This window comes from Mauremys mutica, chromosome 1 (assembly GCF_020497125.1).
Source record: "Mauremys mutica isolate MM-2020 ecotype Southern chromosome 1, ASM2049712v1, whole genome shotgun sequence".
In the NCBI taxonomy this organism is placed as follows: domain Eukaryota; kingdom Metazoa; phylum Chordata; order Testudines; family Geoemydidae; genus Mauremys; species Mauremys mutica.
Window position 1 is genome coordinate 199,590,035 of NC_059072.1, and position 13,479 is coordinate 199,603,513.

General features: G+C 46.0%; 1 protein-coding gene across 3 annotated transcripts in view; it reads left to right on the forward strand.

Annotated features, from left to right (window-relative positions):
- Positions 1–12,550, forward strand: part of LOC123362071 (trifunctional purine biosynthetic protein adenosine-3-like) — a 50,471-nt gene extending 37,921 nt beyond the window's left edge. For all 3 annotated transcript variants that reach the window (XM_045002358.1, XM_045002360.1, XM_045002359.1), the window contains exons 18-22: positions 797–946; positions 3,550–3,683; positions 6,001–6,142; positions 7,657–7,772; positions 8,444–12,550. In XM_045002358.1, the coding sequence (XP_044858293.1) occupies positions 797–946; positions 3,550–3,683; positions 6,001–6,142; positions 7,657–7,772; positions 8,444–8,725 (824 nt within the window). In that variant the 3' untranslated portion in view covers positions 8,726–12,550. The remainder of the gene's footprint in view (positions 1–796; positions 947–3,549; positions 3,684–6,000; positions 6,143–7,656; positions 7,773–8,443) is intronic.
- The last annotated feature ends 929 nt before the right edge of the window (positions 12,551–13,479 follow it).

A 13,479-nucleotide genomic window follows, 5' to 3' on the forward strand; every position in this document is an offset into this window, starting at 1 on the left:
ACAACATGCTTTCACATGCACGTCTCCTCAATTCAGCACCCTGCAGAACTGGGGCCTTCATTCTTCAGTATAGATCAAGTGAGAAGTAATTTGCTACTAGAGATGGACCTTACTAAGTCAGTGGACAGAGATACCTGTAAAACTGCTTGAGACTTAGGCAAATCTCCCTAGTGTCTACAGGCATATAGGTACTCCTTATGTTATGACTGCAATAAAATCATTATTTCTTTGGGTCATATTTTACCAACATTTTGTCAACAAAACTCCCATATGACAATAGCAGCAGTTATTTTGTGCAAATTTGGAGGGTAGAAGGAGGCTACTATTACATGCTTGTGGGTCTGCCAAGTGGTAGCTAGATCATCCCTAGTTAGGTGACTCTCCGTTAAGTAACTCCATCCACTTGGGTGTGCATGCAGTGAGACTTTCACCAGGCCCTTTATGATCTGCAAGCAGCAGCTTTAGTAAGGGAGATACGAGGAAGTTTTGGTTCAGTTGAGATCACTTTTAGCATCCCCTGTAGGGCAGTATGAGGTGGGGGGGGGGGACGAGGGACAACTAAGAGAAAGGTTTGATATGGGATGGAAGAGATCTGTTAATACGTCTTTACTATTTTAGGTCCCAGTCTTGCAAACTGTTACATGTGACTAACTTTACACATGAACTTAATGAGATTAGTTAAATTATTCATTTCTATATTTCAAATATTGGATAAGTGTTGATAGCATAAATTATCACTGATAGGTTTGCTTAGTTGATTCTAAATAGAAAAGTATTTTGATATTTTACTTTGAAGGATCTTCTCATGTCAAAGTCAAGAATCTCCTTAAAGCCTTGCAGTTAAATAGATCCCAGTGTCTGCAGAATGCTGCTGCTATGGACAGTCACCTGCATGTTGAGCCCCCAAAAAGCAAAGTGAAAGTAGCTGTTCTCATCTCTGGAACGGGTGAGTTTGCATTTTTAAGTGCACAGGATGACATCAAATTCAGCCCCACCGTAAGCATTTACATCTCCATTTACTTCAGTACACAAGGTACTTCTTAAACCAGGACTGAATTTGACCCAAGGTCAAAAAGATGTTCTGTGCTAGCCACTAAAAAACATTACTTGTGTGAAACAGGGTGGGTGGCCCTTCTATCAGCAGATAAGTCTTAGACCACATGTGACACGGTTGTCTTGCCATCCCAGATGGAGAGAATGAATTAGTCACATGACAGCCATGAGACTAAAGCAGCCTTCTGGGAGAGTAGAAAACAGAGATCTAGCCAATGGGGGACTGCAGAGTGAATCTACAAGAAGAGAAGTTTCCTGCAGTGGTCCCCAAGGAAGAAACTTGGGGCTGGGTAGAAAGACCCAGATGGAAGATTTGTTTTCTTTTTTGGGAGAAAGCCAAAAAGGCAGGCCCGGTCTTGTCTTCTCCATTGTCTCCAACGACAAAGGAAGAGAGAATACCTCGGGGAGGAGGGGCACAGCTTAAGGCTCAATGGAAGACTTTTTTGTGTTTGTTTGGAACTTTGTTAATAAAACCAGATCCCAGGATGGGCTGTTACTGGACTTGTGAGAGTCTCTTTTTTAGTTATTGAGTATCAAAGATGGGAAACTGAGGTTGGGGACCACAGAGGGGCATGCGGAAGGCAACTGACTTTGTTGCATACTGCTAATCCACAAATTCTTTAGTCCTTTTCCATTCGCATGCTTGTTAAAGCAGATAGTATTTTAATGCATCCAAACACTTTGATGAAACGTACGAGGATTAGATCGCATAGGTGACGGTAACACATTGTCGCTACCTTGCCAAATCAAACAACACCCGTGTTAGTAGTGACCACAAATTATTATCTAATGGCTGTTTGGTGAACTGAAGTAGTGCTCTGTCTGATTCTCAGTGGACAGAAACCACCACCATCACCACCACCACCGCTGGCACTATAGCTGGTCCCCCTACTGTCACTCTCAGGGCTGGTCTACACTAGAAAATTAGATGAACCCAGCTGTGTCACTCAGAGGTGAACAAAATCCACACCCTTGAGTGATGTAGTTTAAGCCAACCTAACCCCTAGTGTAGAAATACTAGGTCAATGGAAGAACTCTTCCATCAACGTAGCAACTGCCTCTTGGGGAAGTGAAGTGATGGGAGATGTGCCACTGTAGCATTTCAAGTCTAGACAAGCCCTCAAAAGAGGCCAGGGATTGAATACACACGGAGACTGAACTATGCTTGCACCCCAGAGGGGCTCCCTCCAGGCAGGTCATGTCTGAAACATGTTGCTATAGTAGTGGGGGGGAAGCTTATACTGGCTACGGCTGTGGTATTCCTGTTGTATGGATAAACAAGACTTTGGTCTTGAAGGCTGTCTACCTGGCACTCATCCTTAACACAAATTTCACATATAAAAATTGAAAAATATTTAAAATTATATAAAAATAGTAAAAGGAGATAACATGGTTAGCAAGATTTCTCCATATAATGGAAATCCAGAATGTGTAGCATCACAGAGGGGTGAAATATAGGCTAACATGAAAAGGACTCAAAGCTCTTTGAAAACGGGTTCAAAGCAGATTGCCAAAAATATTAAGAAAACAAGGCATTGTTCAATAACAGCCAACATGGAACACTCCTAACTGTTGTTTATTTAGGAGCAGATGTTATCCCCAGTGCCCTCGCTCAGTAACTTTGCTAGGCATGGGAGAAGGGGGTGAATCCTCCCCTTAAATAATAAAGCATAGTAGCTGGAGTAATCTGTATAACATTAGTACCTCCTGCCACCCTACTCTTTCCCGGTGCACATCTGCAGCTGGACTCTGTGTACTTTGTAGTGAGCTTTCCCTAGGTTGCAAGAGTGGCCCTCTATGCCTCTGGAAGAGGGGACAGGCTTTGCCCATTAATGTGTCTGAGCTCTTCTGGTCACTTGTTGTTCGGAGATTGTTACAATACCTGTGCCAACTTTGGAGCCCCCAAAAGGAAAGCTGGTTGTATTATTGCTTTTTATGATGCTGCAGGCATTCATCCCCCAAAGGGTGATAGCTAAGGCTACATTTTAGTCATGGGTATTTTTAGTAAAAGTCATGGACAGGTCACGGGCAGTAAACAAAAATTCACGGCCCGTGACCTGTCCTGACTAAATCTTGGGGGGGGGCAGCCTGGGGGCTCTGTGTGCTGCCTCTGCCCTGAGTGCTGGCTCTGCAGCTCCCATTGCCTGGGAACCATGGCCAGTGGGAGCTGCAGGGGAGGCTCCTACAGGTGGAGGCAGTGCGCAGAGCCGCCTGGCCGTGCCTCCGCCTAGGAGCTGAGCAATATCCCTGCTTCCGGGGAGTGCCCCAAGGTAAGTGGCACCCAGAGCCCTCACCCCTTCCCATAACCCAACCCCCAGCCCTGAGCCCCTTCCCACACCCACACTCCTGCTGCTGCTGTGTGAGGAAGGGAGGCACGGTGACCTGACACTGCCCCAGCGTCGGCCGGTGCAGTTAGTCCAGGGCCTGTTGATTCACAAAGTGAGTAAAGTCTTCAGCATCTTGTTTATAAGACTTGTTCTTCTCTTTTAATTTGAGGTACAAACCTTGCGGCACTTATTGCATATGCAAAAGAACCAGCAAGCTGTGTACAGATAGCTCTTGTCATCTCTAACAAGTCTGGAGACGTGGAAGAATTGAGAAATGCAGCCCGGGCTGGGATTCCCACCAGGGTAAGGACATCCATTTCCTTTCAGTCACCAGAGAAACAGCTACTGCTTTTACAAATCTGGAACAAGTTTTCACTAATAATTCTGGCCCCACATTTATTTAAATTTATGTTAAGTTGTTAGCTAAAAGTATAAAACAATGACATCAGATAGCTAAGATCAAATCCAAAATCTTGTAGGACCTGAGCCAATGCTCACTGAAATCAGTGGAAATCTTTCCATTAACTTCAATGGGCATTAGGACCCCAATTCAGTGAAGGATTGAAGTGTGTGCATTGAAATCAATGGGACTTTAGATGTGTGCTTGCTTTGCTGAGCCCCATGCAGTTTACACCTTTAACTGACAAGAGGAAGAAGAAATCAGTAAAACGTCACTTTTTTTTGGACTGCATGTGCACACTTTCCCCTTCTATGCTGCATTTATCCATTGGCTTCTTGAGTATGTAGTGAATATCTGCATAAGAAGACCTCCTAGCTCTCTCACCATCCCCAATTACTTTAAATAGCAAAGTGAGTCTGATTCTGTTGTTGTTATTAAGCAGAACTTCACTGCCCAAGGAGTCCCATTGATTTCAGTTGCATAACATAGGCATACAGTAGAAAGGATTGCACACACTGAGAATAGTGATACCATCTAGAGCAGGGGCGGGCAAACTTTTTGGCCTGAGGGCCACATTGGGTTTCTGAAATCGTATGGAGGGCCAGTTAGGGGAGGCTATGCCTCCCCAAACAGCCAGGCGTGGCCCAGCCCCTGACCCCTATCCAACCCCTCGCCCCTGCTTCTCGCCTTCTGACAGCTGGGACTCCTGCCCATCCGACTCCCCCATTCCCTGATGGCCCCCTGGGGACCCCTGCCCCATCCACCCCCCCATGCTCTGTCCCCCACCCACCCACCCCCGGACCCGCTGCCCCATCAACCCCCCCCTCCTTCCTGACAGCCCCCCTGGGACCCCTGCCCCCATCCAACCATCCCTTCTCCCTGACTGCCCCCAGACACCCCGCCCCTGACTGTCCCCTGCCACCCCATCCAACCCCTCTTCTCCTTCCTGACTGCCCCCCCGGGACCCCTTCTCCCATTCAACTCCCCTGTTCCCCGCCCTCTGACTGCCCCAACCCCTATTCATACCCCTGTCCCCGACCACTATCCTGAACTCCCCTGCCCTCTAGCCAACTCCCACTGCTCCCTGCCGTGGCCCCAGGACAGGCAGCCACACCGCGCAGCACAGAGCACCGGTTCAGGCTGGGCTCTGCAGCCGCGCTGCCCCAGGAGCTTGCTGCTCCACCACCCAGAGCACTGTGCCAGTGGCGCAGTGAGCTGAGGCTGCGGGGGGAGAGGGAACAGCAGGGGAGGGGCCGGGAGTGAGCGTCCCAGGCCAGGAGCTCAGGGGCCGGACAGGACGCTCCCAGGGGCCGGAGGTGGCCTGCGGGCCGTAGTTTGCCCACCCCTGATCTAGAGACTTCTGACTTAAAACATAGTGAGCCCAAAACACGTTCCTATAATAACATTTAAGATCCTGAACCATTCTCTGTTCATACAGCTATGCTCAGACAGTAATGAAGGACATAGTAGCATTTAGTGGTTCTCCCATGCATCTGAAAGTTTGAGCTAGCTCCCCCAAACTGTTAAACTGGAGGCACCTTAAATTTTCTCCAGCAGTCTATAGGTTCATATCTGAAAAACGTGTGTTAAGGGCCTTCAAAAGGTTTTCATGGGGACGAGGAACACTGCTCCATCACCTGTATTGAGGAAAGTTGTCTTTAAAGGAATTGAAACACTTCCCTTGGGTATCTGGGTTTTGGTCTGGAATAGGGAAGAACACGAACTTCACTCATCTTACACACAATGTCTGATCAGTCCAGTGTCTTTTAAAATAAACTCCCTGTTGCACAAGTCAATGGCTGTAAAATGATGGTGCTGCTTTTGGTGAAACCACATTGTTTTAAAGTAAATCTATTCACTTTATATGCATTCTTCATGTGCATCTGGATTCAGGATAGGAGTAAGAACTTTGTCAATCATATCTTCTCACATGAAAAAATCACTAGAAAACACCCTTTTAAGGGATACTGCTGCACTGGCTGGCAGGTGAACTTAGATGATATAGATCTTTCCAATTTCTGCTTCCTATGATTCTGTGAATTGCAAACACCGATTGATAGTACACGTGAGCACTAGCAAAGCTGTAATAACTTTTTAAAAATATTGGTATGTTTTGGCATGGGCCTATTTTGATTTTCCTTTGTTCTCCAAGTAGTTACCCTCATTCTTATACATTGAGTCACTTTTAGTGTTTTGGCTTTGGTTGTTTTAATATTTTAGGTAATTGACCATAAATTGTATGGAAGCCGCTCTGAATTTGACCACACAATTGACCGAGTCCTTGAAGAATTCTCTGTTGAACTGATCTGTCTCGCAGGATTTATGAGAATTTTGTCCAGTGCTTTTATCAGAAAGTGGTATGGTAAGAAACGAGAATAAACAATTGTTAGCAATAGCTGTAAAAGAGGCATGAAAAATATCAGTGCTTGGGGCCCATTCAGGAGCCGGGGGCTTTTCCAGTAGCGCATGGCATTACCACTACAGGGCAAGATTCTAACGCCTTTTCTCATATTGAGTAGCGCCGTCTTCTGCATACAGTTGTATTTAAATCAATGGGGAGTATCTTTTATGCTTTCATTCATGTAATTCATTCACTTGAATCAATGGGACTTTGCAAAGGGTAAGATATTACCCAAAGAGCTAAATTGTGCCCTGGGTATTGGGGTGGCAGAGGGGCAAAGAGGAAGGAAAGCAGGGTCCCCAGAGTCACTAAGCTCCTCCCACCCCAGGCAGGTGGCTGAAAAGGGCTAGGGAGCAGGTGGAGGGTTGGTTCTGTTCACTGCAATGCACCTGGTGGCATAGCTGTGCCCGTGCATCAAGGAGCACATGCTGTGCTGGGGATAGACCTGGGGCAGTTACTCTTTGCCAAGAGTTGCAGGGGAACTGGGAGTGAGACTGTGAATTCTCAAGTCCCTCCTGAGCTGCTCTATGAGCAGCACAACAATGCACTGCCCCTTACCCTGGGCTTGAGGTAAAACCATGATGGAGCCTAGAGTGAATAAGGCTATTAGAATCTGACCCACAGGGTATATCTACCCTGCCTAGGTCATCTGACTTGGACTATGGGGCAAAAAATTGCATTGTAGATGTTTGGGCTTGGGCTGGAGGCTGGGCTCTGAGACCCTCCTCCTCGGGGGGTTTTCGGAGCCTGGGCTCCAGCCTGAGCCTGAAAGTCTACACTGCTATTTTTAGGCCCATGATCCCGAATCAATTGATCCAGGCTCTGAGACTCAGTTCTGTGGGGTTCTTGTTGCAGTGGAGATGCATCCCTAGAGACCAAGGTTCCAGTCACAGAGGCTGGGAATGCACACTCCCTAGCCGTCGACCCCTCTATCCTGTTAAAAACCGTCCAGTTCCTGATGCCTCAGTGAGAGGTTACTCCCTTTTTACTGAGACCTTACTCAGACATCTCCTCCCAGCCCCACCCCCGGGGGAGTGATCTGTGTCACACTTTCCCATCTGAAGATTACTGCTGTCTCTGCACTGGCACAATAGCATCCCTACAGAGTGGTCTCTCTCTTTCCCAGCTCCCCTTATGCACAGAGTTGTGCCTTGCCTTTATCTTGCCTTTATCTCAAACCTCATTTTGCTTGGCTTGCAGCAGCAGCTGTATTTCGCTATCCTTGGCCCTGGAAATGTAATATTTCCTAAATGATTTCCTCAGATCCTAGCCCCAGCATCTCTGCTTTTGCATTTTAACCCTTGTGCACCTTAGTAAGTTCTGATTGCTGTTTGGAGCCTTCCAGATTGTGGAATGACACCTAGTGTTATGAGCTCTTGCTGACAAATATTTTATTAATTGACTATCATCTATGTTTTTTATTTTAAAAGAACTTCAGCTTAAATTTTTGTTCTATTTTTTTTAATGATTTTTAGGTAAAATTTTGAACATATGTCCATCACTATTACCTTCAGTCAAAGGGGGAAATGCCTATAAGCAGGTGCTACAAGCAGGAGTCAAAGTCACTGGCTGTACAGTACATTTTGTACTTGTAAGTATTGTTCTGCCTCTAAGAATTATTCTAACTCTAGGCAAATGATTATTGTATCACAATAACAAATGCATAAATGTTATCCAGATAATATCAGTGTAATGAACTTGTACCTGGAAGTACTGGAATTATTACCAATAAAATAGGAAGAGTTGGAAGTTAAATTTCTGTAGGAAGATTAGTTTATGAATAGGAATGTGCAAAAATGTGCCCCAGTCCATTAAAGACCCAATGCATGCTTTACCCTATGCATGTGAATAATCCCACTGATGCCCTTCCCAAGTGATCCATCCCTTTAGATCGCCTTATCTCTATTGCCCTCTTCTCATTCCCTCCCTCACCCTCCTTCCCTTCACGATAGAGGCATGTCCCAGTCTTTTCTATCCTGAAAAACTATCCATCAACTATCTTTTTGCAACTCTGACATAACCCCCATCTCTCCCTTTTATCCCCACTCATCAAATGTGTGGTCTGCAACTGATGCAATGAATCCATCCCTTCAGTCTGCCTTCTGCCATCTCCACACTACTGAAAATGTCCTTACTGACCTTTTCTTGGTCAAATCTCAAGTCCTGTACACCATTCACATCTTCCACCTAGACCTTTCTGCTACTTTGGATGCTGTCAGCCATCTTCTCCTAACAACAGATTTATAAATATCTCCCACTTAGGAGGAAGCTAATACAGGAGCAATAATTCTCCAGGAGCCTGTCTCTGTGAACACAGATGATACCGAGGAGACCTTGTTGGAAAGGGTGAAGGAAGCAGAGTGCCGAGCCTTTCCCATTGCCTTGCAGCTGGTGGCCAGTGGAGTGGTGCGACTAGGAGCAGATGGTAAAACCTGCTGGAAACAAGGAACCCAAAGCTTGACTCATCATGAAAAGCAAGATTGCATTTCCTCCACTACTACTCTGAAGCCACAACAGTACAATAGGCTACAGTCAAATGCATGAATGTTTTACTCATTGCTCACTGGTTTTTCTCTGTCTGTTGTTTCTTCTGTCCTGATTTCAGGCAGACCAGTTTCATATCTTTCATTCACAACCGGAGATATATCTTCCCCAATCTAAAGTTACAATTCCTTTGCTAAATCAGTGTTGGAACCTAAATTACCACGTTGGGTTCGTGCATGTTCAGCTGTTTGTTAAAGGAATATATATATGTATTCATAAAGCAAAGAACCAGAGAATTTAAGGTGTGAAAATAACAATGGTTTATAAGGGAAATCTAGTTTTGTCAGTATCTCCTTTTGATTGTTAATCTGATTCCAGAAAACCATGAACTTCACAAATCAACCCTATATGAATTGAAGCAAGGACAGTGGGGCAAGCTATCACTAGGCATTCTACCACCAAGGGCAGATCCAGTCAGATCAAAATTAGGTCCCTACTTGACAGGTGAGGGAGATGGAAAAAAATTAGGCAGCTTCTTAGAGGAAAAGTGCTAATTTTGTAGAAAGAGGTTGGTGTCTCAGTGAGTAGTCTCCCCTTTCCATCGCCATGGTTGGAGGCTCCTGGGTGTGTCTCTGTCTTCTCCCTGGTGGTCTGTAGCTCTATGTGATGGGGAGTGAGCCTGGTTGTTATGGCAGAGAAGGGGGAAAGAAGTGTTAATTTGATCAATGGTCAACTCCATCTGCCTGAGAAGTCAGAGACAAAAATTAGCACAACTAGGTTTAGACATTAGTCACATTTCTAGAATTAGGATCAAAGCCTCCGCTACTAGCAGTTCCTGGGGCCCTACTCTCAAATAGGTAAAAATGCAGACAAAAAGTTGGAAGTGCCCAATTTTATGGAAACCATTGAATTGTGTTTTCTGCAAAATTACCTATGAACTAAAGTCCTCATTAAAGGTGGAGCCAGCTGACAAGTAGCAGGCCCAAAAGCCAGCTGTAACAAGGGTAACTGACTTTGAGGGAAAATTTTACAAAATGGATTACATTTTTGTCAAGCAACCTTTATCTTGTTTAAGTTCTCAGGGAGAAGCTATTATCCCTAATCTTTCCTTCTCATGTTGTAGAAGCATGTTTTGAAAGCACAATGTCAAAGCACAATCCAATTTCTTGAGTGGGAAGGGCAGTTTCCAAATATTTTAAAACATTACACAGAAGATTACCAGTATATATTGAAGAATCTTTTTGGATCTTGTTAAGGATAGTGAGAAGGACCAGAAATGTGCATTTTCCAGGTTTCTGATAGCAAGGAGAAGAAGGAGAAATCATCCTCTAAGTGACTGGGTGCACATACATTCCACTGTAAGAGCTTGTCTTCACTACAGGGGTAAGTCAATCTAAGTTATGCTACATGAATAACGTAGCTGGAGTCAACATAGTTTAGGTCGACTTACCCCGGTGTCTTCACTGCACTGCGTCAATAGGAGACGCTCTCCTTCTGTCTTACCTTAATCTTTTCGGGGAGCTGGAATACCGGGGTTGGCCAGAGAGTGCTCTGCAGTCGATTTAGCGGGTCTTCACTAGACCCACTAAATCAACCCCTGCTGCATCGATTACAGCAGTGTCGATCTCCCTGTAGTGAAGACCAGCCCTAAGGGTGTGCATGCCCAATATACTTGAGACAGACTTTTGCCACCCATTCCAGCAGGCAGTGCACATGTCCCCCACTATCCTCTGGCCCTGAGTGGAGGGTATAAACTTAAGGGCTTTTGACTGAGCACCATGAGGCCAAGGAATGAGGTGCTATTAGCTTTTATAAAGCTGCCTGTTGGTGAGAGAGAGATTGAGAGCCTTGCTAGCAGGACTGGTAACTGGGGAACCTGAGAGCTGGCACCCATAGGTAGTAGGGGACTGCCCAGGCCTGGTTCTGGTGTGCAAGTATTCTTGCTTATCCCTAGTGCCCCCTGCACAAGAGCCAGGCTGCTCCTACACCAAAGGGACTGCTTCCTCCTAGCATCCCCTTGCCAGGGGGTGGGCATCCCATGATGTGGGCCTGAGAGATGCTGGGCAAACCTATCTCCCACTAAAGTCTGTTTGGGCGACTTTGACTTTCTTGTAGTATCTAGTTAGTTACCAGATAAATAAGATTGGCATTGTGAGACCTAAAATGGGCTTCATTCCAGGGCCAGGTTCAGAGACCCTTTTACACACCGACTCCCATCTTACTCTACAAGTAGCCCCGTTGATGTCAGTGGGACCATTCATGGAGGAAGGTGCTACCAAGTTTTCTCTTTCACCTTTTCAGGTTCATGGAGGATTTCTCCACCCCATTCTTTTCCTGCTTTATTCCAGCCAGGGTGGGGAATGGAGTATGATCTAAGAGCGACCAGACTCTGAACTGGTCTGATCTCCCCAGTGGGAGTGGCAAGTGCTCGGTATCAGGCAGGAGAAGGCCCATTACAAGCAAAACTGCTTAGGTAATAATTGGAGATATACCAATCTCCTAAAACTAGAAGGGACCTTGAAAGGTCATTGAGTCTAGCCCCCTGCCTTCACTAGCAGGACCAATTTTTGCCCCAGATCCCTAAGTGGCCCCCTCAGGGATTGAGCTCACAACCCTGGGTTTAGCAGGCCACTGCTCAAACCACTGAGCTATCCCTTCCCCTTCTAACCTTTGGCTTCATCCTGTTTCCATAGAAGTCTGTGGCAACTTTCCCACTGACTTCCACAAAACAGGATTAAGCACTTAATTCCGTGGCATCCTGTTTACTGGAGTGGGGGGATTGTTCTTCACATTGCAAGGAAAGCAAATCCCGTTATAGTCTCTCAGTGGGCATCACTAAAGCCTGGCTTTGCAGCGTCAGAGAATATTTATACTGCACAGTGACACTGCCCAGCTGGAGTCATTTAGTCCACCTGGATGAGCTTGCTCTTAAAACGAACCTTTCTCTAGGAAAGCAGCCCACGATGAACGGGGAAAACTGACTTTCAGAGATGCTGAGCTGCTAGTGTTAATTTAGAACCCAGATGTTTGCAGTAGTTCAAATGATCCTTTCCAGGGTTACTTTACTTTGCACGTGCCAACCCTGTGTTTCAACTGCCATTGGGCTGCCTTTTCTTTGCCCTTTCTTGGGTTCTTCTGCAGCTCCTCACTCTTGACTAATTTAATTTTGTGCCATCAGCAAATGTTACCACCTCAGTTCCCACCCGCCCTTTGCCAGATCATCAATATTTATTGAACACCAGCCCAGGTACTGGATCTTGGCCCATCCCCTACTGTCAGCCTGGTGCCATGTTGAAAATTGACCATTTCTTTCCATTCCTATGTTAGTTTTACTGCAACTTAGTCCTTCCTCTTTTCAGCCACTAGGGGCACTACCTGCACCCAGAATCCTAAACAATAGCCAAGTGGTAAATTCATGATGTATACTGGATTCATAGATTCCCAAGGCCAGAAGGGAGCCTGGTGATCATCTAGTCTGACTGCCTGTATAGCACAGGCCAGAGACCTGCCCCACAATAACTCCTAATTCCTCGTTTCTAGAAAAACATCCTGTCTTGATTTAACAATTGCCTGTGATGGAGAATCCTCTCCGACCCTTGGTAAATGTCCCAATGGTTAATTACGCTGACTGTTAAAAATGTACCCCTTTTTCCAGTCTGAATATTAATACTAATACACCTCTACCCCGGTATAACGCAACCAGATATAACATGAATTCGGATATAACGCGGTAAAGCAGCGGGGAGCCCCGGGCCCTTTAAAGCGCTGCCTGAGCCCTGCTGTTTTACCAGGTTATATGTGAATTCGTGTGGAGCCCCGAGCCCTTTAAATCCCTGCCCGAGCCCAGCTGTCGGAGTCCCGGGGCTCTGGCAGCCACGCTCGGGTGGGGATTTAAAGGGCCAGAGGCTCCGGCTGCTGCGGGGAGCCCCAGGCCCCTTAAAGTGCTGCCTGAGCCCTGCTGCCGGAGCTCCGGTGGTGTTTTAAAAGGCCCGGGGCTCCCCACAGTGACCGGAGCACTGGGCCCTTTAAATCACCGCCAGGGAAGCCGGTCCAGTGCAGCACGGCATACCAGCTCTTGCCGGTTCGTCGTACCAGACCGTACTCCATATAACGCGGTCTCACCTATAAGGCCAGGATGTTTGGGAGAAAGAATTAAGCCTATTGTTTGCTCAGGCCAAAAGCCTGCTGGAAATGTATAAGAACCCTGGGACACAATCCTACTTCATCTCAGATCTGCTTTGGGTTTCAAGAGTGGGAAACCTTAAGCCATAAGGATTGAGATCCCCAGTCATTGACTAGAGTCACCCTGAATATGGACATTGGACTATAACCTATGGACTATTTCTAAAAGGACTTTTGGCAACTACAAGCTCACTTCTGCCATGTATCTGAACCTCAAGAATTGAATTCAAGTCTGTATGTATATTGATATTTTAACCAACACACTCTCTTTTAATAAATTTTAGCTTAGTTAATAAAAATTGGCTAATAGTGTGTATTTTGGGTAAGATCTAAGTTATAATTGGACTTGTGTATGTGGCTGATCCTTTGGGATTGGAAGAACCTTTTCTTTTATATGATGAGATAAGATTTTCAGGAATCATCATATTTGACAGGTGTGTCTGGATGGAGGCCTGAGGCTGGGCACTTTAAGGGAACTGCGTTGTTTTGACTTCTGAGTAACCAGTGAGGTACTGTAGAAGCTGTTTTGTGCTGGTTGGTAAATCTAAGTATTGGAATATCCACCAGCATTTGGGGTTTGTCTGCCCCGTTTGGTCTGCAGTTCACCCTGATTGAGTGACCTCAGCTGGCTC